At 40.8% G+C, this 25,349-nt stretch overlaps 1 protein-coding gene across 1 annotated transcript in view; it reads right to left on the bottom strand.

Annotated features, from left to right (window-relative positions):
- Positions 1–25,349, bottom strand: part of Pir (pirin) — a 90,631-nt gene that overhangs the window by 17,978 nt on the left and 47,304 nt on the right. The window contains exons 6-7 of the mRNA XM_038317353.2: positions 16,297–16,381; positions 4,937–4,981 (exon numbers count right to left, since the gene is read on the bottom strand). Coding sequence (XP_038173281.1) covers positions 4,937–4,981; positions 16,297–16,381 — 130 coding nt within the window. The remainder of the gene's footprint in view (positions 1–4,936; positions 4,982–16,296; positions 16,382–25,349) is intronic.

The raw sequence follows: 25,349 nt of genomic DNA, 5'->3' as shown, positions 1-25,349 counted from the left end.
ATCTGGTTATTTTCTGAACCTAAAATAAGTCCCTCCAAAGTATAGCCTATTGTTCCTGACTACTTGTAGTTATAAAATGAGCCAGATCAGATAATAAAATACTTTCCATTGGTAATCTTTGCCAAGAATGTTAAATCGAATAATGCAGTTAAGGAAAATTTAACCAAAAAAATGTAATTGTAGGGTAGGGTTTTTTTTTTTTTGCCTAAACAATCATAAAAGGGCAAAATATTTTTAATTTTTTTAAATATTAGGGTCCAACTCCTGAGTGTGAGCTTCCTCTTTTCATTTTCTTTATAAGAGATCTTTATAAGAACTAGTGTCTCACACTCTGTCCTACACATTCTGGTAACTTCCATCACAGACTGTGACATCATCACATGTATATGTATACTGGAAGCTCTTAGCTGACACAACAGACTACTCACTGAGAAAACAAAGTGCCGCCAGCACCTTATTTTAAAGTGCAAATGTACAGTCATTTACAAGCTTTGATAACTACAGTTGAAGTATCTGATAGCTAGATTAAAGCATTGTCCTTCATTTAAATTATTTCTTTAGCGTGTGTTTCTGTGTGTATATAGGTTTATGAGTGTGTGTGTGTGTGTGTGTGTGTGTTAGTCTGGTTAGAGGTTGACATTGGGTATCTTCCTCAATTGCTCTCCACCTCAGCTTTTGAGACAGGGTCTCTTACTGGATCTGGAGGTAGACTGATGACCAGCAAAGCCCCATTGATCCTTTCTGCTGCTCTTCCTAACACTGTCTACTATGTGCAGCTTTCCGTGGGTTCTGAGGATTCAAACTGGGAATACTTGGCCTATGGCTTGGGATGCTCAGCCCCATCCACATCACTAATCACTGAGGATGGTGATGAAGGAGAGAAAGTCAGAGGCTGAGAATCTCAGAAGCTCACTGATTGGCCAGGGTAGCTGAAACTGGGAGGTCCAAGTTCAATGAGAGGCTCTGTTGGGGGTAGGGGAGGAGGTAACTGAGGAAGCAACTTGATGTTGATCTCTGTGTAAACCCACACACATGTGCTCATATCCACACTAACAAATGCACACACCACACGTACCACACCACACAAACAATGCAACATACACATGTTTTTAAAACGGTATCGTACTAGGTCACATAAAGCCATTCCAATCAAATATATAATGTACTTTGAATATATTTCCCTTATATGTCACTATGCTAACCCTTCTCTTCCCACCCCTCATTTTGCTCCCAAATTAACAGCACTCTTATGTTTTTACTGTATGCAGTCTCCCAAGATTACTTTTGCCATCCAAATTGTGGCCTTCTAACCCAACACACTAGCTACACATGTTGATGTTCCATTAACTGAACAGTGATGTTTGACGTTGTGTAACAGAGAATGACTCACTACCAGTTCCTGCCATCTGGGGTTGAGGGGTGCCATTTGTGTTTACAAGCAAGATAAAAATGAGGTGCTAACGTGAAGAAGCATTTTCTGGATTCTCGTTTTAAGCTTTGTGAGTGAGAACATTTTTAAGAGCTATTTCTGTTCGGTCATTTCTTTTTCTCTGGTGATGAGCTGCTGTTGCTCTTTTGTTTTTCCCACTAGCAACCTCATGAAGGGGTAGACATGAGCAAAGCAAGGAGATCAGATTCAAATGATATCATTTGGCCTGTTGCTCATTGGTTGAAGCAGAGTCCTAGGAGGCCAGTTTGGGGAGCTGGATTCGGTCCATGGTCCAGTTTACTTTGGACATAGGCAGCTTCACTCAGAGGCTCGAAACCATAATTCTATCTTCTGCCAGATGTTTTGTACATGTGGCCCACGGTCATGGGTGTGTGTGTGTGTGTGTGTGTGTGTGTGTGTGTGTGTGTGTGTGTGGGGGGTGGGGGTGGGAGTGGGTAGCAGGGAATAAGCCAGTGAGAAGAAATGACTCAGGACAATTCGACCTCATGTCAAGAAAAACAAGTAGAAGTATAGGTCCCTCTTAGCCTGGAATTTCTGAACTCTTCATTTATTGACTCCTGAGGCTAAAGGTCTGTCTGGTTAAAAGGGGTTGTAATTACTGGTTAAAAGAGGCTTAGCAGATCATTTGCCAATCTATCTACCATTCACCCCCCCCCCCAATGACATTTAAGGCAAAATCATTTGTGAGCTTTGGCAGAGTCAAGACCCTAAGAAAGGCCTTCACTTTAAGGGGAAAAAAACAATTGCAAAGAATTAAAACTAGTAGTTCAGGATACATGAAAAAAACACAAAGTTCACAAAAACTTGGATTACAATAGGTACCCCATTTATTTATGGCTATTTTCATACTACATGGGCAGGGTATAGTAGTCCCAGAGATAAAAATATTTCCTCTCTGGCCCTTTCCATAAAGTTTGGTCTCCATTACTTTTTCCTTATTCTACATAAACATTTCAAGACCCCTTAACTCTTAAAACTCATGCCCTTTTTTTAATTATATTCTATTTTTGAAAATTATTTTTATCTTAAAATTATGTCAAGGTGAGACCTCCAAAACATTTTTTTTCTATTTTTATAAAGTACTATATGATTCTCAGACTATCAAAGAAAATAATGGTGCCTCATTCTTCCCAGATGGTTAACACTGTGCACACAGGAGCTCACTGCACTACTACTGGAGAGCTTTTGTTTATTTGTTTTGCTTTGTTTTTTTTACAACTTGATTTTTACTCTCTTGAATGATAAAAGAAGTGAATTTTGTTTGGAGCTTATGATTAAAATGCTATTCAGTGAAGGAGGCACCAAGCCCAATTATGCCATTTTAAGAGTAAATTCTAATTACTGTTATTTCTAGAAGCGTCAAGTGATTGAACAACGTGTTTTGGGGAGGATATAAATAACGGTTTAAATAGATCAGCCTGGGTATGACACCACACCCCATGCAGATGGCATTAGCAAGCCATCTGTCTGTTAACTGAGAATATATTGCCCAACGAGGATGTTCACTACAAATTGAGAATGTGTTGCCCAGGGAGGCTGCTGCATCCCTCACAGGAGTGTGGTAGAGAGCAGGTCTCAGAAATGGGGAATCTCGGCCACACCCACATCCCTGTCAATCATCATTGTGGATGGAGAGGAAAAGGGCAAACCAATGACTGGGTCTCTCACTCTAGCTTCTTCCTGAAGCACAGCTCAGAAGCTGTACAGAGCTGATTCAGGAGATGGCGTGTCAAGGAACAGCAGTCCAGATGTGAGCAGAGTTATTCAAGAAAAGAAGTGTAGTAGTTGCCTTTCTATTGCCAGGATACAAACATGAGCAAGGCAACTTATAAAAGAAGTTGTTTGGTTGGGCACATGGTTTCAGAGGGTTAAAGTCCATGATGGAGGAACAGAGGCATGGAGGTAAGGACAGCTGAAAGTTTACATCACGATCCACAAGCAAAATGTAGAGAGGGTACCCTGGGAATGGCAGTCTTTTGAAACCTCAAAGCTAACCCCCCCACCCAGTGATACACCTCCTCCAGCAAAAACCACGTATCCTAAATCCTTCCTGAACAACTCCACCAACTGGGGACCAAGTATTCAAACCTAGGAGCCTATGGGGGCCATTCTTATTCAAACCAGCAGAGCAAGGAAGGGCAGGCATCTGAGCATATATTCCCACTGTGAAAGACTTGGAAGTGCAGAGGGAAACTCAGGCATGGGCTCTGAGACAGCCTACCTGAGGGGTCAGCTAATTCCAGAATGTTAATTCTCCAGAGCTGTTGTCCTTCCTGACCGGGGTCCAGTTTCAGAAGACGTGGCAGAGATAGGGCAGTTGGAAGTTGGTCAGCCAAGTACTGACTGACAAAGCAGGCCCGGTGGGTTTTAGGTGGGACATTCATGGCATAGCTGTCACCCAGCCATTTGCTGTCATGCCCACAAAAAGCTGTTTCCGGGAAGATGGCAATGGTTGGGGTGGACACAAGCAGAGGCGACCTGCTCTGTGTGACCTTCTCCTATCATCTGAATTCTGCCTCTTCTGCTACTGTGTTGGCTAGGCTTGAAGACAGAAGCGGGCTTGAACTCTACATTGTAACTGAACAGAGTGTACCGCAGGAGATGGAGGCTGTGGTTGAGAAACACTTGTGTATTAGTTACTTTTCTACTGTTGGGATTTAAAAAAACCATGACAAAGGAAACTTACAGAAGGAAGTGTCTATTTGGCTTATGGTTCCTGAGGGATAAGAGTCTGTCCTGGTAGGAAAATCTGGAAGTAGGCAAAGTAAGGTGGCTGGAGCTGGGAGCTGAGAGCTCGTAATGTGAACAGTGAGCAGGAAGCAGAAAGTTAAGATCTAGCGATGGCAAGAATCTTTAACCTCTCAACCAGTGACACACATCCTCAACAAGGCTACATCTCTTAAGCATCCCTAAAGAGCGCTACCAACTTGGGAGCCAAGAATTCAAATGACAGCCTATGGGGACCACTTTCTTTCACATCAACATGGCTCGATTCTTGTCTTGGGTGTACAGATATGAAACCTTGGCATGAAGAACTTCTTTTAGATATCTCACTATTTGCATATAAAATGAGAGTTGGTTTGTTCTCAAAGATGTATTTCTCAACAAGCAACAACATACAACAACCCTTAGAAGGAAAAGAAATGGCGAGCTACCCCACATAACTAACTTGTATTCTTTTACCTGCAGAGGGGTAGGCAGACTGCTCCTCTCACTGGAGGCCCCTGGAGCGCAAACTCCTTATGGGCATGGAAACTTTTAACAAGCATAGCCATGCCTGTGCCTTCTGCCTGAGCCCTTTGTTCATGTCGGGCTCGGTCACTGAACATTCTGGAAGCTGCAAGGCTTCCAGATATGCTGCTCCAGATTTGTAGGGGAAGGAAGGGGGCACAGTATTCAATTACACACAACAGTCTCAGTAGTTTACCCTGTCAGTTGTTTGAATTAAACTGCAATTGAATCCCAAGTGGCATACCCTTTACTCACCAATATATACGTCTCCAGAGAGGGTATAAATGAAGCTTGTCCACCCTGGAAAAGGACCAGAGACATTACAATATTAGTGCACATACTATCAGTTTATACATATTTATTGCATATGTATTTTGCTATTACATGTATGATATAACCATACATAATAGTAAAAAAAGAAAAGTTGAGGGTGAAATATTTTTTCTTTTAGATACATGTTTTAAGACTTTAGTTCTGTGAGCTATTTTTTATACTTATTACATATTTGCATATTTTCTCCTTCCTCACACACACACATACACACAAGCATACACAAACATACTTCTATACATGACGGACTTAGAGAACTTGCTATCTAAGGGCCACCCAAAGTATGCACTCTCCAGTTCCCTTTAGCAATATATCTATTTGCCAAAAGTAATATTAACAAATTATTTTACTTTCATTTGTGTCTATGAGCTAGGTACCCACAGAAATCAGAGGGGGAACAGTAGATCCCCTGGAGCTGGAGCTACTCACATTTGTGAGCTGGATGCTGGAATTCGAATTACTGTCCTCCGATAGAGCAGTAAGCACTCTGAACTTCTGAGCCATCCGCCAGCCCACAAATTGTTTCTTATAGCTCTACCTCCATGCTGTAAGTTCTAGCACTCCAGTCTTTATTCATGTTCAATTTGCGATACTCCCAAGTAGGCTGAAGTATGAATAATGATGTGAAGGAGTGTATTTATATTTGGTTGAGTGCTGATTTGCTGTGAACACATTCTTTTTCTATCTATCAATAAGAGGTGTCACATCCTGAAGGGCTCTAGAGATTGACCTAACTGGGGCACTGACAGAATGAAAAAAAAAAGATACACACACACACACACACACAGAGACAGACACACACACAGACACACAGACACACAGACACACACACACACACACATACACATGGGTAGGGGGTAATCTGGGATTGGGTGGGCTTGACTCTCAGAGAAGCTGCAAACTATATATACAGTTGTGTGTGTGTGTGTGTGTGTGTGTGTGTGTGTATGTGTGTGTGTCTATATATAATCGTAGCATGTTATATACAGTTGAACAGGGAAGCATTGTTATTGCATACAGATGAACAAGGAGCCAGGGTTTATGACATACAGCTGAACAAGGAGGCCAGATTAGCTCTTCTCAGGAGGAGCAGCCGTCAGGTTGGAAACAAGCCAGCGGGAGATGGAAGCTATGCTGGACATTTTCAGCACCAACTCTGAACGTTTGCCCTTGTAACCAGAGAAAAGCTTTGCCATCCCTCTGAGCCTCATCCAACGAAGGTTTTGCCACTCCCATGCTGAGGCACTGGAGTCCTTGACATGGCTGTGCTCCTGTCAACAACAAGCAGGCCCTCAAGACTTCACTTGCTCCCTACAAAGGGGGACCTAAAATTTTTAGTGACGAACAGGTTTCAGATGGCCTGTAAGCTCCCTGCAATTGTCCACACAAGTTTTCAAAGAAACAGATCCTGGGATCTGTGGCGCTAACAGTTCGGAATCAGTAACAGCCCATCCTTTGCATGCTCAGAGAAGCAACTGGTTTCCATAGCTACTTATGCATTGTACCCATGACTGAGAAGAGATGCTGTGTTCCTGCTGAGAGAAACGAACCCGGGAATGGCAAACTCAGAGTAGATGAAAATATCACTCCATATTCATTCTGTGGAAAGATCAAGAAATGGCATGCATCGACAGATGGCGGCCATTAGACTGGAGTTTCTTTGGGAGTTGGCAATTTGGTGGCAAAGTAAAGTGAAAGAACGGGGAGGGCAGAGAGACTCAAAAGGTGTGGTTATGGTGGCGAATGGGCTGCAAATGCAGTAGTGGCACAAGAGGAAAAGGAACTGGCAAACTCCAGTATGAATTGAGTCATTAAGAAAATTGGAATGATGGCTAAATAAACATACTTAGGCCAGGAGAAACATTTCCCTTCTCCTGTTCCACAGTTTTATGGATTTTTTTTCAATTTCTTTGTGTGTATATGTGTGCTTGTGCGTGTGCAGATGTATACACCTGAGAAGCTGCACACGTGTGCATGTACACATAGAGGCCAGAGGTCAACCTTAGGTGTCCTTCTTCAGGAGCCATCCACTTTGTTGAGACTGGGTCTCTCGCTGGGACCTGAGCCTCACAGATAAGACGTGGGTGGCTAGCCAGCAAGTCCCAGGGCTCTGTGTACCTCTGCCTCCCCAGCGCTAGCATCTCAAATGCACGCCACTATTTCTGGCTTTTCCTGAGATTTTACGAGAAAGAATCTAAGTCATTGCTGTCTTGTTTCCTCCCCCATTCAGTCTCCCAAAATTTATTGCACCTCTATCATTGGTACACGTTGTGGGTACAGATACAAACATCAAGAAGATCCAGCCACTGGTATCCAAGTGGGACAGCATGAAGGCAGAAGGTCCCTTGTAGATGTTGAAAACACATGCTGAGAATCTATGGCCCCATTCTCATGTGCACAGCGGGGCTCTGCAAGGACTCCTGCTTCTCTCTAATGGATGATCAGCTTTCCTATTCCTATTTAGTCTAATTTAGAATTGTACTCTACAACCAAACCCCTTTCCTCTTAGCATAAAAAAATGTTTGGCCTGAAAATGGTTAACATTTCTTGTTCTAAGTGCAGATGGCTTTATTTCTTTTATCTTGAGAAAAAAAAAACAAATTAACATGTTATTTTAAGAATACCAAAGCATGGGCGAGCTAAACTGCAAATTTTTCTGTAATTCTCAGAAATACCCCATCATAAACAGTGAGCAATTTGGTATTTGCACTTTGGGGACTTTTTCCTTTTACGTACTACATATTATTAGCTTCAGAAGTAGAAGAAACTCAATGTTGTCTTTTAAATGTCTTTCCATGTCAAAACATTGAGCAGTAACTCCTCCGTCGGAAAGACTGCAGAGCGTTCCACTGTCTTGAATGTGATTTTGTTCCTATAATCCAGCCTCCCTTCACACATCTAAAGGCAGTTAAAAGGTGATTATTTCTAGAACTGCCAAATCTTCATCACTCTTGGCTGCTCAGCGGAGGTCTCTATTTTGGATCTTTTAAATGATCCCCGTCTCGTTTCTCCTTCGCTTACTGCGTCACTCTCCAGACAGACACCTAGTCCACACATATCATGTGGGTCTGTTTCCTTTCCTTCAAAAATCCTTCCTTGACAAAACCCAGAAGGACAAAGTGTGTGCTTTGAGGAGCCACCAAGTGCGTGTTCTACATGCATTTGCCTGCCCTCGCTCCTTGTTAAAGGAGTCTATTAGGACACACAGTGTAACACAGCTCAGTGTATATAACACAGTTCACGTAGCTGGGTGGAAAGCACAGAGCATTAGAGCTAGTGGAACAGGAGCAATGGAGCAATCCCCCTCCTATCTTCTTTGTAGAAAGATATCCACCTACACATGCTATTTAGCTTTCCTTCATTTCTAGGGAGCACTGTTTCTCGGGGCTGCCAAAAAGAAAATAAGTGTCAAATAATGTAAATGAACGCAATCTATACATTTAAGAAAAAAACATATTTTGTTCACATTTCTCCTTGCTAAAAGCAGGATTGCGTTAGCTAAGGGCTCTCCCCTGTGCGGTTTTCAGGTCCTTCTTCCTTCCTTTAACACTCCTGTCACTTTTATGTTCTGCACTAGGAATTGATGCCACCCTCCAGTGTTTGTCATTCTCTCAGAGGTCACATAGCCTACATTGTCTCATAGAGGCCACCCTATTGTCTCTTTGCAGCTGCGAAGATCTTCCCTTCCCTTGGGAAATAACAAATAAAATCTGTTGAGATGAAGCTCATGTTTTTTCGTCTAGTCCCTTAGGACAGTTAAGTCAGCCACACATACAAGTCCTTCAGCCAAACACAAAACAAATGTACAACGTGGCTTTTAAATGTGTAAATCATTTTCTGTGGCAGGGAGGTTCCTGATTCTTAAAAATATCCCTAGTGAGAGATTTCCTCAGCCTACATTCCTTGGCTTAAGCCAGACCATTTTTCTTCTGTCTTCATTAAGAGTTCATAATTCCAGTGAATTTACAGCTGCTCTTGTGCCTGCATGTGGCAGAAGAAGTAGGAAAACATGGCCTGCAGACACACCAGAAGTCAGTTAAATAGAAGAAAGGAGAGAAGGCAATGGGGCTAAGAAGAGAATATACCCATCCCCAAATTTAGGCTTACACCATTTGCCAGACCCCAAAGCAGTTATGATCCCAAGTGCCTGTATGGGAAGCCTCCACATTCAACTTCCTCAGGCTACGCTCTCACTGTGGACCTGACATCTGCCCCTCTTCTTCAGAATAAACTCTTTTTCAAATTATGCTTTGAAATAATTTGAGACTCATGGAAAATTCTAAAGATACTACAGAGAATTACTATATATTCTCCCAAAGCCAGCATGCTATTCCACATGCTTCATTGTTCTGTCGTAATGTAGCCCCCCCCTCTCTCACACACACACATACACACACACTGAACATCTAGAATTTAGGAGGTATTTTAAACAAATTTTAGCTCATTTTTCTTTCCATCCCTTTCCTTTATACTTCCCTCAACATCTATATAGGTCAGCACTTCTAATGGGGCTGTGACCTGGGCCTAAGAGTAACCCATGCGCCCTAAAACAGCAACCCAACTGCTCTACTCTTAGATTATAAAATACACGAAGCCAAGTGTGTCAGGGTCACTGTTCGCCAAAACATAACCAAGAGCTCTGCATATTCTCCCAAACATTATATACAGGTATAAAAACTGTCCAAAACAAAACAAAAAAACCTACAGTAGCAACAAGAACCCCATGGCACATAGGACTGAGTATTTCCCCTGAACATTGTAGTCTCGAATAGCTGACATTAAGATAGATTTTCTGGTCACGTGGTGGCGGTACACGCCTTTAATCCCAGCCCTCAGGAGGCAGAGGCAGGAGGATCTCTGTGAGTTCAAGTCCAGCCTGGTTGACACAATGAGTTCCAGGACAGTCATGGATACATGGAAAAACCCTGTCTCAAAAACCAAACCAAACACACAAACAAATAAATAAAAAGATGGATTTTCTAATCTCACAGCAGCTGACAGCTCACCACAGGACATAAATACAGTGATGGATAATTAATAATTAAATAAAGAACAAGAGGAAGCGAAGTCACTAAAGGGCCCCTCATTGGTTGAGTATGGAACACGGTAGCAGGTGAAAAAACACAGTAACATTGGGCTGGTTATGAAACCGTGCCTCAGCAATCACTGCCTAATGGATCTGAAAAGGTTCTAGAATCTCTCTGTACCTCAGCTTCCTCATCTGAAAAACTGGGATGATCACACTGGCCTACAGGATTAGGATTGTGGGTGTTAGCACAGGGAGAGCTCTAGAATAGTTCAGACCAACAGTAAGTTATGAGCATTAGCATTACAACAGAAGGATTCATTGAGCTGCGGCAACTGAAGATGTTCATGACATTCCTTGCCCTTGAGTGAGCCTCCTAGCTTCTTACCTCCATTCCTTTCTCCCTCCCTTCCTTTTTACCTTCCTCCTTCTCCCTTTCTTTCTGTTTTAGACAGAGTCTCACTAGGTAGCTCAGGCTGGATCCAAATTCCCTGTCTAGCCTAGGCTAACTCCACACTCCTCAAAGATTCTTCCCGCCTCTGCCTCTTGAATGCTGGCATTAAAAGCATGCACCAGCACATTTTTAAAATGTAGCTTTACATCCATGCATTAGAAGTAAATTTCATCAAAGGACGTAAAGTTTCAGTTCAATAGTACAAGTTTGAGATACTTATTTTTATAATATGGCACTAAAATCACTAACTGCAAATTCTCAAAAAAAAGTTCTGTTTAGGTATGTTATGAGATGGCTCAGTGGCTAAGAGTACCTTTGCTTTTATGAAAAACCCAGGTTCGGTTCCCAGCACCCACAGAGTGGCTCCAATTCTAGGGCATCCAATGCTTTTTTCTGATGTCCGTAGTTTCTAGATACACATACATACATACATATGTACAGTCAAAATACTCATATATGTGAGATAAAACAAAAAAATTCTATGCTAGGTATGGTAGTGCAATCTTTAATCTCAGCACTTGGGAGGCCGAGGCAGGTGGATCTCTGTGAGTTGGAGGCCAACTTGGTCTACATAGTGAGTCCCAGGACAGTCAGAGATACATTGTAAGATTCTGCCTAAAAAAAAATTGATCTGTTTAAATCATTAAAATAACTGTAAGTAATGTGTTAGGTATCTCCATTTAATCATTCTACAATGTATCTATACTTTAAAACACCATGTTGCACAGAAAGAAGGAATACTAATTTACTTGCCAATTGAAAATAATTTTAAAATGAGAGGCTGGGGATGTGGCTCAGAAGTAGAACAGGCACATGTCTCCAGGTTCCAACCCCACCATTGCAAAGAAAAATATTTTAAAAGAAAACTAATTCCAGAAAAGTAAACACGCCAACACAAAAGACAAACAAGAAAACACCCGGTAGCCTAGAGAACATTTTCATAACCTTTGATTTGGTAGTGATGATTAAAGAAGCCACAGAGTACACTAACCACTAAGGAGCAATCTGTAAACTCGAGAAAAATTTTGTTGATTCCAGTATAGAAATAGAGCAGAAAAATGAGAGGTAGAAAGGAGAAGATATTTATAATGCAAACGATGGTGACGAGAACTCAGAACATACAGAGTTGCTACATATCAATATGAAAAGGACATACAGCTCGCCCAAAGTAAAACAATCTACAATTTCTTGCAGGATAAGTTTACAACTGCCTCAGATTCGTGTTTATCAATGCTTGGAGGACTAATTGATTAATAGTCATAACTTTTAAATGTATATCATAACTTTAAGGAACTCTGAGATCAAGTATTCCAATGCACTACTAACTAAGCACTTTGCCAAGCTCTCTACTTAGTAATAGTACATTAGAATATTTAATCCATTTCAATTAACAAGCAAAACAATCCCTTACACATATGCCAGGGGACAAGTTGAGTATTTGATATAGTGAGCAACAACAACAACAAAAATTCTTTCTTTCTTTCTTTCTTTCTTTCTTTCTTTCTTTCTTTCTTTCTTTCTTTCTTTCTTTCTTTCTTTCTTTTTGAGACAGGGTTTCTCTGTAGCTCTGGAGCCTGTCCTGGAACTAGCTCTGTAGACCAGGCTGACCTCGAACTCACAGACATCTATCTGCCTGTCTCTGCTGGGATTAAAGGCATATGCCACCACCGCCGGCCACACTCTCTTTAACAGCTCCTCCCAATGTACAATTCTACATGAATTATTCAAGTTTGGGGCTCCTCCCTAACAACAGAGACACTGTAAGAAGCCAGGCTAAGAATTCTGAGACACCTCCCATCATGTGTTTCTCTAGGCTTTTTCAAATCATTAAAAGCATCACAGTGAGTTGGGGATGTGGCTCAGTGGTAAAGCATTTGTCTATCATCCATGAAGTTCAGGGTTCAAGCCTCAGTATGGAAAAAGAGTCGCAAATGAGAGGGAATGGGGATCGCTGCTCATTTTTTAACCACTGGCCATATAAAAACTGGGATACACTTTTCACAGAGGCAGAAGTTGTATTGTGATTGTTCTAATTTCATGTCTGTTGCTGTGATAAAATATCCTAACCAAAAGCAATTTGGGGGAAAAAAGGGTTTATTTGACTTATAAGTCCAGGTTATAGTTCATCGTTTCAGGGAAGCTGCATAGGCAGGAGCTTAAAAGCCTAGTCTTAAGCACGGGATAAAACCGGACTCCCTGAACGTGGCGGATAATGAGGGCTGCTGAGAAGCCAAGGACAATGGCACCGGATTTGTATCCTACTACACATACTGGCTTTAGGGGGCCTAGCCTGTTTGGATGCTCACCTTCCTAGACCTGGATGGAGGGGGGAGGAACTTGGACTTCCCACAGGGCAGGGAACCCTTACTGCTCTTCGGACAGGAGAGGGAGGGGAAGTGGAGGGGGGAGGGGGAGGTAAATGGGAGGCGGGGAGGAGGCAGAAATATTTAATAAATAAATAAATAAATAAATAAATAAATAAATAAATAAATAAATGCATGCCTAGTCTTACCACACCCAGTCAAGACAAAACACAAATGAAAACACTTAACGCTGCCTGCCTGTCTGTTTGCCTGCTTGTTTGTTTGCTTGCTTGCTTGCTTGCTTTGAGCTAGTTTTCTTTGTTCTTACAAAGCTCATGGCCCAGGCCAGGAAATGGTGCTGCTCACATTTGGGATGGGTCTTTTCACTTCCATTAACAATCAAGACAATCCCTCACAGACATGCCCACAGACCAGCCCGATCTAGCTAGGCTATCATTGAGACACGCTTCCCAGGTGACTGCAGGTTGGGGCATGTTGACAATTAAAACAAACCAGCGCAACAGTGAACTCTATGATGATCCCATGGTCCCTGCCTTCTGGTGTTGTTGTATTAATAATAATAAGACAAACCCAGCTCTTCGAGTGTGACCAGCACCTGGTGTCTTACTTCTTCTGACCAGTACAGCAAGATTGACAGGGGATTGTGTCTGGGATTGTTCATTCTCTTTTGCTCCCTCACATGGACATTTTGATAAAGCCAGAAGCCGTGTGAACCATCCTAGGAAGAGACCGATGTAGCAAGGAAGAGAGAACAGATCAGTCAGCGAATCCTGCCAGCAGTCACCCGAGTGTGAGTTTGGAAGTGTCTCCTTCCCAGTGCAACTAAGGATAACAAAGATAACACTAATAGTGACTGGGTCAGAGGACACAACTATGGTATGAGATAATATGAGTTGCCTTAAAGCACTAAGTTCCAGGTCGGTTTGTTATACAGTCACATGAGTAGCTTGTACAATAAGATTCGCCTAAAGATAAACTATATAGCCTGATATTAATGTTTAGTACTTCTACTAAGTTTTTTTCAATATTACAATGTCCGAAATATGAAAAATGAACTGAGTTACAGGAACTTGGGGTAGGAAATATCTGATACTATTACATCAACTACTTATTGTGTATGCTATCATCATCACCAAATACTATAAAACAAGCAAAATGCTATAGCTAAGTGTTTCTGTGCCACATACCTTAGTTCCTTTCGAAAAACAATGGAGTGTTCCATTATGAAATAATATAACATATTAGGAAATACTAAAAGAAAAGTTTTAATCGCAAAAAAATTCACAACAGTAAAACTTATACTAACATATTGACTATATTAAAAATAATTACCTAAAGACACCCTAAAGTGATTTTTTTAGTACAAAATACTGAAATTCTCTTTTAAAATTGAATGGGAAAGACGTGGCTCTTTTCCTTTTTCCTTCATCCCAAGGCAAATACAGAAAGCAATTTCTACTGACGTTGTTTCAAATGCTATCTTTGTTTACCACTGTCACTGCAGGACTCAGACCGACTTCACTCTGCTTCTGCGTCCCTGCTCCTCTTTCTCGGACTTGCCTTCTTTCATCTACGTAGACACTGCTGCTGAAACCCAGGTACAACTTTCTAGGATTGCCCCTTCCCCTCCAGGAGCCACATAGGCTGAGGACCAAGCCTTCACTACACAGGTTAAAGCCATCTCAAGAGCCTTGATTTACTCATACTTGCAAAGTCCCCCTGCTTTTTTTTTTTCAAGACAGTCTCGAGTAGCGCAGGCTGGCCTTGTATTCACTATGTAGGTGAGATGCCCTTGAACTCCTAATCCTCCCACTACTGTGTTTACCTTCTGACTACCATGCTTCCAGGTCTACATTAATACACATGTCACTTTTATGCTGTCATTTTGAGACCGGGTCTCATGTAAACTAGACTGGCCTCAAATTTTCTATGTGGCCAAGGATGACCTTTAACCTACCTACACTTGCTCAGATTTGGAATTATAAGTGAGCTCCACCATACATATCTGCAAAGTCTCCTTTGCCATGTAACACAGTTTCAGGTCCTGAGAGTTAGTACATGAACATCCTGAGGGAAGGAGGACATTATTCGGCCTACCAGAGTGGTACACTATCCATTGTATGAAGATAGTTTTGCTATCGATTTATCTACACCATAAATAAAAGCTATAAAAGAAGGAAAAAAATTCACTAAATAAAAAACTTTTCATACCAGAACAGTTTTTCATAATTAACACTACAAACCATGCTTAAAGTACCCAGAAGCAGAGATGCTATGTAGAAAGATGGAAAAAATAGTCAGTAGAAAAACATGTCCTGAAGAAAAGAAAGTATAAGTTTCTTGGAAAAGATTGATATTTTCCTAGAAATGCAAATTTATGCCCTTCATGATGAATGATAACAATATTGTCGGCACATCAATTTACAGCAAGAAAAATCAGATTGCCTTGCAAGAGATGCTAAAAGTCACCATGCAAAAAATGAACCCTACTAATTCTTATTTTAGCCAAGATCTAATGGGGAAAATGTGTGGCCAATGCAAAAGAAATGTAGTGCTGTCAAAAACTCGACAGATTGGATTCTTTGTAAATGATGCATCGTCAGGCCCAATTCCTGATATCAACTGTCTTCCAAATCACCACTGCATGAAACATCTGTTTTCTGTGAGATTAACACAATCCAACAGAAATGTGCCTAGCCCAAAGGAAAGAACAAGATGGTAAAAATTGATTCTAATGCTATTTATGGGAAAGAATTCTGATAAAACCTAGTAGGGTTCAGGAAGAATGTATCCAAGCTCTCCATTAACGGTGTTTCCCTTGGGACACAGGCATTTTCTTGGTATCAGAGGTGGGATGGTAGCAATGTGTGCTTCCATTTCTATCCAATTAGGCTGTTAATGACACCACCAACTCAACATTAACTTAGACGGCTTATGTCAGAAGTCAAACACAACCCAGACGTCCACGTCAAATCATTTTACCATGAGGAATAACACCATCAAATATGATAAGCTAAACATGCATGAGACACAGCCAATGGACCACACATTTCAAGGGATATTTGGTGTAATAAAGCACCTAAATAAAATGAATTTAGACAGTTCTTGGAGCTGTAATGGAATCTGACCTAGAAAAAAATGGTAACAAAGAAGAGAGATGAGGTAACCTTGATTTAAGCAACTTCATAATAAAATACAAGCTGCATAAGTTGGTACCTAGTATGTCTGAATATAGGCAGCCAATATCACTGAAACTGCAAAGAAATAAGTCGTTTTTATTATCCAATTAGTTGTGTGTCCGACAGCAGACAGGAAAAGTGTCAAGCCTTTGGATTTCTCACCTATGTAATCTTTGCTAATATAAACATAAAGTTCCCAGAAGACCATGCAGACGTTTGAATTCCCAAGAAAGCAGCTGCTTGGGCTTTGATTTGATTTTTTTCTTTCTGACATGGCTACCAGATTCCAGAACCCGTCATACCTTTAGGAATAGGCTGGGAATGCTTAGCTCCTTGGTCCAACTTGAAGTCCAGATATAAGGTAGGTGTGCGTGTGTAAACCTTAGACTGGAAAGAAAAAGGAAACATCAACAGATTTCCAAGAGTAAGTTTCTTTTAAAAATATTTATTGCGCATGTATGCTCTCTCTCTCCATCTCTCTCTGTCTCTGTCTCTGTCTCTGTCTCTCTCTCTCTCTCTCTCTGTGTGTGTGTGTGTGTGTGTGTGTGTGCCTGCATGCTTGTGTGTGAGAGCACGTGTTACCACAGCATGTGTGCAGAGGTCAGAGGACAACGTCAGGTGCTGGGCCTCATCTTCCACCTCCACCTTGCTTAAGAAAGGATCTCTCTTTTTTATTGTTGCTGTGCTAGATACTCCAGGTTAGCTGGTCTTCAAGCTTCCAGGACATTCTCTTGTGTCCACCTCCCCATGCTAGCACAAGAATGCTTGGATAACTGGCATGTGCTACTGTGGCTGGCTGGCTTTTATATGGATTTTGGGGATCCAAACTCAAGTTGCCGGGTGCCCATGGCAAGCACCTTTATCTGCTAGGCCATTTCCTTGGCCCCAGGATAAGATACCTTCCTTCAGCTGAGCCGTTCTGTAGTAGGCCTGGACCTGGACCCCTTATATTTACACTTCCTCCTGGCTTTACAATATAAACAGCAAGATAATTTCAATATGTCATTTATCTCCTTACAGCTCCAAGGGCCCAGCATTAGGATTTTTATTACCCTATAATTGTTCCAATTTTGTCATTTTTAGCCTAATTTTTCCATATCAACTTGATATGGAAAGTCATCTCATGCCCAACTGCATGTTTATCTGACCAGACTTGATAAAGCCATTTTCATTTTGAAATTCAAACAAGGGGTCTGTATATTACTTTTCCTCATTAGATCCTTTTGCAGTGGGGGAGAGCTGGTTGGCCACTGCCGGTTTAACAAAAGCTCAAGCCCAAAGTAAAAGAAACATGTTGAGGTTTTCTAGTATAAACAGTGGCTTTCATTTCATTACCAGCTCAGCAGAGCTGGTAATTCAATACGATGCCATCCTGAATTGTGGGCACAGATTTAAGTCTAGCAGATTAATACTTGCTGTAAACTTTATGATGTCTCGTTGCTCACCCAAAGCCCCAGTGACTATTCGATTTTGTTTTTTTGTTTTTTTTTTTTACTTGAAAATACATATGAAAGAGAAAGAATGTATAATGCTGAGCTTGGCAAAAGCATGTAGTGAATGGCAGGCTTCATACAGTGCTGCCGGGACTACAGTTTAGTGCAAACACTTAAAAAATAATACTTGTTTGACACGCAGCTCAGATAAATACACGAACAATTTTTGACCTAACAATTCCACTCCTAAGTGTATTCCCAGTAGAAATGTTCACTAGAAGATGCATACAGGAAATATCAACATCAGGACCACTTTCCACAAATATGTAAGAAGAGATTAGATAAAAGGATTATAATGTAATTTAACAGTATAATAAATAAACCTAACCATATGCAACAACTCAGAGGCATCAAATAAGCATAAAATTGAACAAATGAAGGCAGATTCCATACCTATAAATTTCAGAACAAGGCAAAATTAGAATATGATGTCAGAAGCCAGGAAAAGTAGTTGAGAAAGTCAACTGGAATTATAAGAAGGAGCTTCAAACCCGAAGAAAAACACCAAGATCCCAGGGGAACTGTAACATTCTGCTGTTTGGTCTGGCTGCTTATTTGATGGATATGTTTACTTGGTAAAAAAATCTCCAATCTGTAATCTTGATTTGTGCAATTTTCTGCATATAAATGTCACGCTCATAAAAAATCCCCTCATATTAAAAACATACCTTTGTAAATAAACATAAAGGAGAATCCAGAGTCCAGAAATTGTCAGTACCTTTGATAAGGGTGTGATTTTGGAGAGCTAATTATGGAAACTGCATAGGGACATTTCTGCTTTTTGCACACTGAATCTCCAGAAACAGTCCACAATATCTGTCATATAGCCGGTGTTTAATAGATCTTGATTGAAAGATGTTTCACAATGGAAAATATCAAGTGTACCCATACAGTCATTGACACTACACATAAGAGATTCATTAATATCTTTACCTATATGTAGCCACCTGCCTGTCTTCAGGACAAATGAATTTGGTATGGTCAAAGAATCTGTTTATGCATCAAATTAGAATTAATGAGTCATGAGAACAAAGGATTTTTGTCTCTCTCCTGTGAATGTCTCCTCTAGGAGCCTCAGGCTTTCCGATGTTCTGGTTTTACGTGGTGTGGAAGGTCAAACTATATTCATTCAGCTTCAAAGACTGGAAGAACAAATTCCCCCTGTACACACCTAAATGAAACCAGGAAGCCCCGTGACATTGAGTGCAACTTGAAGCTAAAGATTTACAACCAATCTGAAGAGTTTGATGCATAACATGAAACAAGGGCAGCACACGAGGGACACCAGGGTCATTGGGTGTGTAAGGCACCATCTGGAAAGAGGCCGTTTTCAGCCCAAAAGACTTCTAAAGTTACCTCTTAAGAGATCAAGGGTGAAGTTCGCATAGTATCAGATGGCTCGGCTGCTCAGGCAGTACTAAATGAACTCTTTCATAAGTTCCTAGTTTAAGTAATTTTCCCCAACCCTGCCTCGGTAGCAGATTCGGTAGCCCTACACAACCTACAGTAAGGAGATGAATCACAAAGAGATGCTTGGCTGAATTTTCACTAGCATGCTCCCAGAATGCGGCCACCTTGAGCTGGTGGGCAGTGTTGTTTAGTATTGCTTTGCCCTGGTCATTAGCAAAGTGTGGATCTTCTTTGGGTTGAATTCACTCATCAAGAGAACCTTATGGGGAGACTTGGCTGGAGTTTACGCCTATTCAGGGCTTAAAGTTCACCACTAGAAAATAAATATCCTTCTCCATACTGTAACTGCTAAATTTCCCCCTCGGATTTTGGAGATTAGGGCTGCAGAGAAGAGAGAATGTGGCTGGGATGAGGAATGGTAACTAGAGGTGCAGCCAGTTATGGAGCCACTGGCTAACATGCTGGGTTCTCACCCTCAAGTTTACTCAGTAGCATTGCCCCGAGTAAATGGCCCATCTCATTTTCTTTCTTCCTGACTCCAGCATTGCAGTGTAATCCATTCTACAAGAACACAGCAATTTACCTCTCCAAAATGCAACTACACAGATGCATATAAACATGAACACACACACACACACACACACACACACACACACACACACAGAGTGTTTTGTATCCACTGTATGGATTCATTTGAAAATTCTAAATAGGAGCCAGAGAGGCTTTGCAAAGCCACACGCATCCTATTACTTTACAGCGAGGAAAGGACTAAAGGAAAATTTCGTATTCATTCTAGAGGTGCTTCTGGCAAGTCTAAAATACAATTTCCATTCTAAAAGCCTTTCGTATTGAAAATTGGATGAAGAATACCAATATAACACACTGTGAACAACTAGTTGCCCACTCACCCAAACTTAAATGTGTACTTTTAATTCTATAATTCCCCATGAGTGTGTATATGTACACATATATATCCATACACAGAGGTGTGTGTGTGTGTGTGTGTGTGCGCGTGCGTGTGTGTGCTGAAAGCAAGTAGTCCTGTTTTTTTAATGTCTCATCTCTCTGGGAACTCAGTTAAAACATCAAATTTAAATTGTGTTTATTCAGCTTCGAGACAGTAATGCCAACCTCAAATGCACTTTAAGAAAATCACATTTACTGTTTTTGTTACACACCAATAGGCCGATTGTGTCCTTATGTTCTGGTTTGTGGATTTTTATGTGCAACACCAAAACATAAATAATTACTCAAAGTATTGAGAATTCAACTAGATCATATTCTCTCTCTCTAATTAAAACTAGATTATTTGTCGTGTGACTTCAATAGAATTAAGATAAACTAGTCTGTGAAAAACTGCATAAAATCCCTGAACAAACTTCAGCAGGAACACAGCAAATGCACTTCAAGTTCAGCAATGAAATTGTTCGCTTTTACCTCTTTTTTTTTTCTGCATGGTTTCGATTACCAGTGCCCAGTAAAGCGCAGAAATCCAAAGCTATTCCTCCTCCTCTGTTCTTTTCACTTCATAATTCTCAGTTAAAAATGTTTGCAAAATGTTTAGCCTTGTGTCATTTAAAATCTTATTGTTCAAGAGTCAAGCAAGGAAGCTTCTAGAACATAAGCAATATATCGTAAGAGGTTAAGGGTGAATTTTCCTAACCTACAACAGGGGTACTGCCCATTCGGAGGGGTGGTCTTCTCTCTATATATAAACATGTCAGAACTAAATCCCTAATGAGACTCAGGCAATGCTCCTATAATGAGTCCTAAACAACCAAGACAAAACAAGGCCTGTTAAACCACTTCCTTCCAAAACCCAACTACTTTCATTTTCCATCCTTCAAAGACATCGCACTTAGTTAGCCCTGGCTTTTGGTGGCGTACCCTTGTCAGGCTGACTTCCTTCCTCTGCTTTTATTTATAAATCTGATCTTAATTAGGAGATGGAAATTACTCCCATAAGGAAGCCATGTGCTTAAAAACATTTTCCCAGGGCAGGGAGAGCGCTAGGTCTCTCTCTCTGTGAGTGTGGCAAAGTACCTTCCTTTTCCCCACCGTTTCTTCCACATTTGATGGCTATTCATTCCTGAGTGTTCATCCTCCTCCCATCATGCTGTCTGGGCTTCACTGAAAACAAGTGTCAGAGATCTAATGTCACATGAGAAAGCTGTAATGAATGTGCTCACAATTCTTTCAGGGAACTGTCTTGTGAGTTTTCAAAAGAACACATCAAATGTATCAATCAGACCATAACAGCTCAAGAAAGTGAATTGTTCTAAGTATTTGCCTGAGGGACTAGCGTTCTCCAACACTATGTAAGAGGAGCCAGCAGAATTGTTACTGTCCTAGGCTCTCATCATCCTCTTGGGCCATCCTCCTAGTGCTGGCTAATGTGTTTTGCATGTTGCTGTTGTATGTGCATGGCATTGCTAGCTTATCATGAATGTTATTGTATATAAACCTCTAACCACATTTCTGACAGTTTACAGAAATTATGGGGCTTCAGAGCTTAAAAAATTGTCAACATAATTATCTAGTTAGACATATTTTTTCTTTCTTTTCTTTTCTTTTTTTTCTGAAAAATATACACTGCTAGTCAGTGTCTTCTCTAGGTTCGGTAATTTTGCTACTCTCCCGAGCAGTTTTGAATCTCTATACTTTTGCCATTTAATCTTCTATTAGAGTATTATATATACACCAACAAATGTCCTGTTTGTACATTTATATATTCCCTCTCATTATAAACAGAGAAGAATTAATTGCTGAAGAAGAAAAACATAAAAACAAAATAACCTGCCTAAAACTTTTGAAGTGTATGTGTGTGACTTAGAAAAAAACAAGCTTAATGGTAATGTCTCTAAAGCACATATATATATATATATATATATATATATATATATATATATATATTATTGCAGCAAAGCATCATTTTTCCATTTCTTATAGTAACTGGCTTACTTTCAACTAAATCATCTTTTGTTGTCACTTGAAAGCACCTGTAAAAAGAGCACCCATTTCATTAAAACACTGAGTGGCTCGGTAATTTAAAAGGCAGAGATTGCTATCACCACACTCTTTCAATTTGACAATTAGTTTGGATGATGTTATCAATTTAACAAAGAGTACTAAGTATTGTTAATGTAAGAATAACTAAATATATTGAACATATACTCTGTTGTTTTTTTGTTTTTTTGTTTTTTCGAGACAGGGTTTCCCTGTAGTTTCTAGAGTCTGTCCTGGAACTAGCTCTTGTAGACCAGGCTGGCCTCGAACTCAGGGATCCGCCTGCCTCTGCCTCCCGAGTGCTGGGATTAAAAGCATGCGCCACCACCGCCCGGCTTGAACATACACTCTGTTTGTGTGCATACATATCTTTCTTTTCATCAACTGAGCAGCAGGCACTAAATAGGGGTTTCATGTAGATGAGGTAGGCCACTTGTACTTCCCTTTTAAAAGAAAAACATTTTGCAGATTTATTTATTTTACTTTATTTATGTGCACCTCTTGTGCACCTTGTATCCAAAAAGGTCAAAAGACAGAATTGGGTTCCCTGGTACGAGAATTAGCAATGACTGTGAACCACCATGTGGGTACTGGGAATCAAACTTGGGTCTTCTGCAAGAGCAGCCAGTGCTCTTAACGGATGTGCCATCTCTCCAGCCCCATATTTCCTTTTTAACAAACTGTGTACTCGTTAATATATTGTTTTCTCTGGCTAACCTATTAATTCCTTCTTTCAAAAATACTAATTGAGGATCTTTAACATTCTCTCTCTCTTCTTTACCCTCGCTCTCCTCTCATTGCTGCTAAGGATCAAACTCAGAGCCTTGTACACACTAGGCAAGCTCTCCAGCATGGAGCTACATCCTCAAATGATAATCTATAATATTTTTATGGTTATTAAGTTTCTACATATACTTGACTCAATCTTGGATAGATTCTTTTTCTGTGGGCAACATGGAGACATCTCAGTGGGGAAGTCCAAGTGTGAATCTCCTAGCTCAGGCACCTAACAGAAGATCACTTAGAACACAAGGAGCTTGTAGAATCTTCTAGTATATCTCTCTCATGGCTATCCAAGCTCCTCAGTTTTTTCTCCACGTGGAGATCCATACTTCTAAGGTCTGAGGAAATGATAAGTAGATTTTTCCATCTTATTTAAAACAAACTCCCAACTGATTATTTAACAAAACGATGTCTTTTGTCTCCAATCCAAAAAGCACTCTGATTTCTGAATTCTTGATTGTACAATTCTGGATACAAAGCAGCAAAGATTAGTTTCCATCCTCACTGCCAAAATACTGTGGGGAGGACTAAAACCCTGCAGTCTTAGTTGACATATACATGACGTGCTACATAGAAAGAAGACTAGGAACTCTTTGTCTATGCACCACTGTCTCTGCAGGATGGGAACTGGGGATGACCAGAAGCAATCTAACCTCTATCAACAATAGAGGATTCTAGACAGGTTTAAGCATCAAGCTTCATAAGTGTCTGAGAATGTGGGGACACAGTGAAATTTCCCTTTGCTGTAGTCTCCATAGCATCATCTGCCAATCAGCCCTTCCTTTAATCAACAAACAGCAGCGCTCCATCTCTTCGCCTCACCTTTTGTTTCTGGGAAGGGGAGTGCAGAGAGGACGGCTAAAGGAAACGAGAATGAAGATGTTGATGAAACTCGTAGACCTGCAAGTTAAGCAGGGACAGGTGGTTCCCTGTGAAACTGGAGTTTGATTTCTTCACTCTTGCAGTCAGCATCCTTCCCCCAAAGATACAGATGCCCCAGTATTGTGGAAATTTAATCCCAGACAAAGAGAAAAAAAGCTCCATCGTCTGAAAAAATAACCCACAGCCCAATAAAAGTAACAGTATAAAGAAACCACAAATGGCCCCTATGGCTGCCAACAAGAAGACTTCCTATTCTTTGTCTCCAGTCCAGAGGCAATAAGTTCCAAAATTGATTCAGCAAGTTTATTATCCAATGCTAAAATATTCCTTAGGGGGCACTATGATATTTTTTTAATCTGTGCTAGCTCCATTTGGTATTTACTAAAATATTTTAAGAGTTCTTGCAAGAAAGTGCATCAAGATCTAACATGGGAAACTATTTGGCAAAGATAAGCTTTCATCGAGCTCGGGAAGTAATACCTTTGTGTAGATAAGATCCCTCATTGTAAGATAAAGAGGAAATGCATCAAGGTGCAAGCCTCTCCTCTGTGATTGTTTGCAGGACATTGAGACACAGATGGCCAGGAGTGGGTGCCTATGCAGAAATCTGCCAAAAGCTACCATTTGGGTATAGAAAGAGAGAGATCTTTAGTTTTAGGCTTTGCTCCATTAAAAATTAGTAAAAAGTAGAGAGTCATGCCCAACAAATTCATGCACAAGGGCTGAATGGTGTGACAGGGAGGGAGACGATCACATAAAAATGAGGCAAAATTCAGGAAACATGATTTGGGGTCAAGTCCCTTTTTCGCAATGAGCTGTGTGATCTCAGGGAACACGTTGTGCCTGGCTCGATTACAACTTTGTCATCCACAAAGTAATGAAATTTGAGAACTGATTTCATGGGTTTATTTTTGCCTGGCATTTGGAGTCAAATGAAGAGTACAGAAGTTGGGGATTAGAATAGGACTTGGCTGGCTTGGAGAAGCATCGAACTAAATGGGGAATTTTAGATTGGCTGCCATACGAAGTTCATTCAGATTCTCTAGCACTCTATTACAACAATGGGAAAGCTGAATGAATGGTCATGGTCCTATTCGGCTATCACACAAACGGGGCAGCAATGACCCCACACCCCCATATATTGGGCTAAAATAACCTCCCATGTTGTAAGCTAAGACCAATATCCACTTGTGCCAAACTCAAATGTCAAAGAGCTTTAAAGGTGCTCTGAATAAGCATTTGCAGTCATCTGGAACCTATTTTATGAGCAGCACAACTATCCCCGATATCTGCCGTCCAAAGTGCACCCAACAACTGTCAGCTGGTGGCAAGACCAACCATGTGCCTTTAGCTCTAAAAGCTCCAAACTGCTGTAGAACTTCAGCTCCAAACGCTCCACCCAACTGAAGAGTGGCATCACTTACCCACATAAGGTCCCTTTCTGTTTCTCATCACCTACCCAGGAAAGCTCTTGTTCTGTTTCCTTTCTAGGTGATGGCCTCATGCCACTGTCCCTGGAAAGTTTCAAACTGGAAGGGACTTTCCAAAGGACATAAGTTAAATCAAGATTAAAAGAGCTGACAACATAAAGTAGTCAGAATATAGCCCAGTACAATTGTCACTTAGCCACTTCCAGATAGTGACCACAGGAAATGTGGCAGACTATAATGAGTGTTAAAATGTTCATATCCCTTGAGCTTTTGATGGTTCTAATAATAGGTCCCAAGTAAAGATTTACACCTCAAGAAAAATGATTAGTTGTTGTAGCATTGCTTATGACA

The sequence above is a fragment of the Arvicola amphibius genome, chromosome X (assembly GCF_903992535.2).
Source record: "Arvicola amphibius chromosome X, mArvAmp1.2, whole genome shotgun sequence".
Lineage (NCBI taxonomy): Eukaryota > Metazoa > Chordata > Mammalia > Rodentia > Cricetidae > Arvicola > Arvicola amphibius.
Note: the sequence above shows the minus strand (reverse complement) of the source record. Positions and strands in the feature narration are given on the sequence as shown.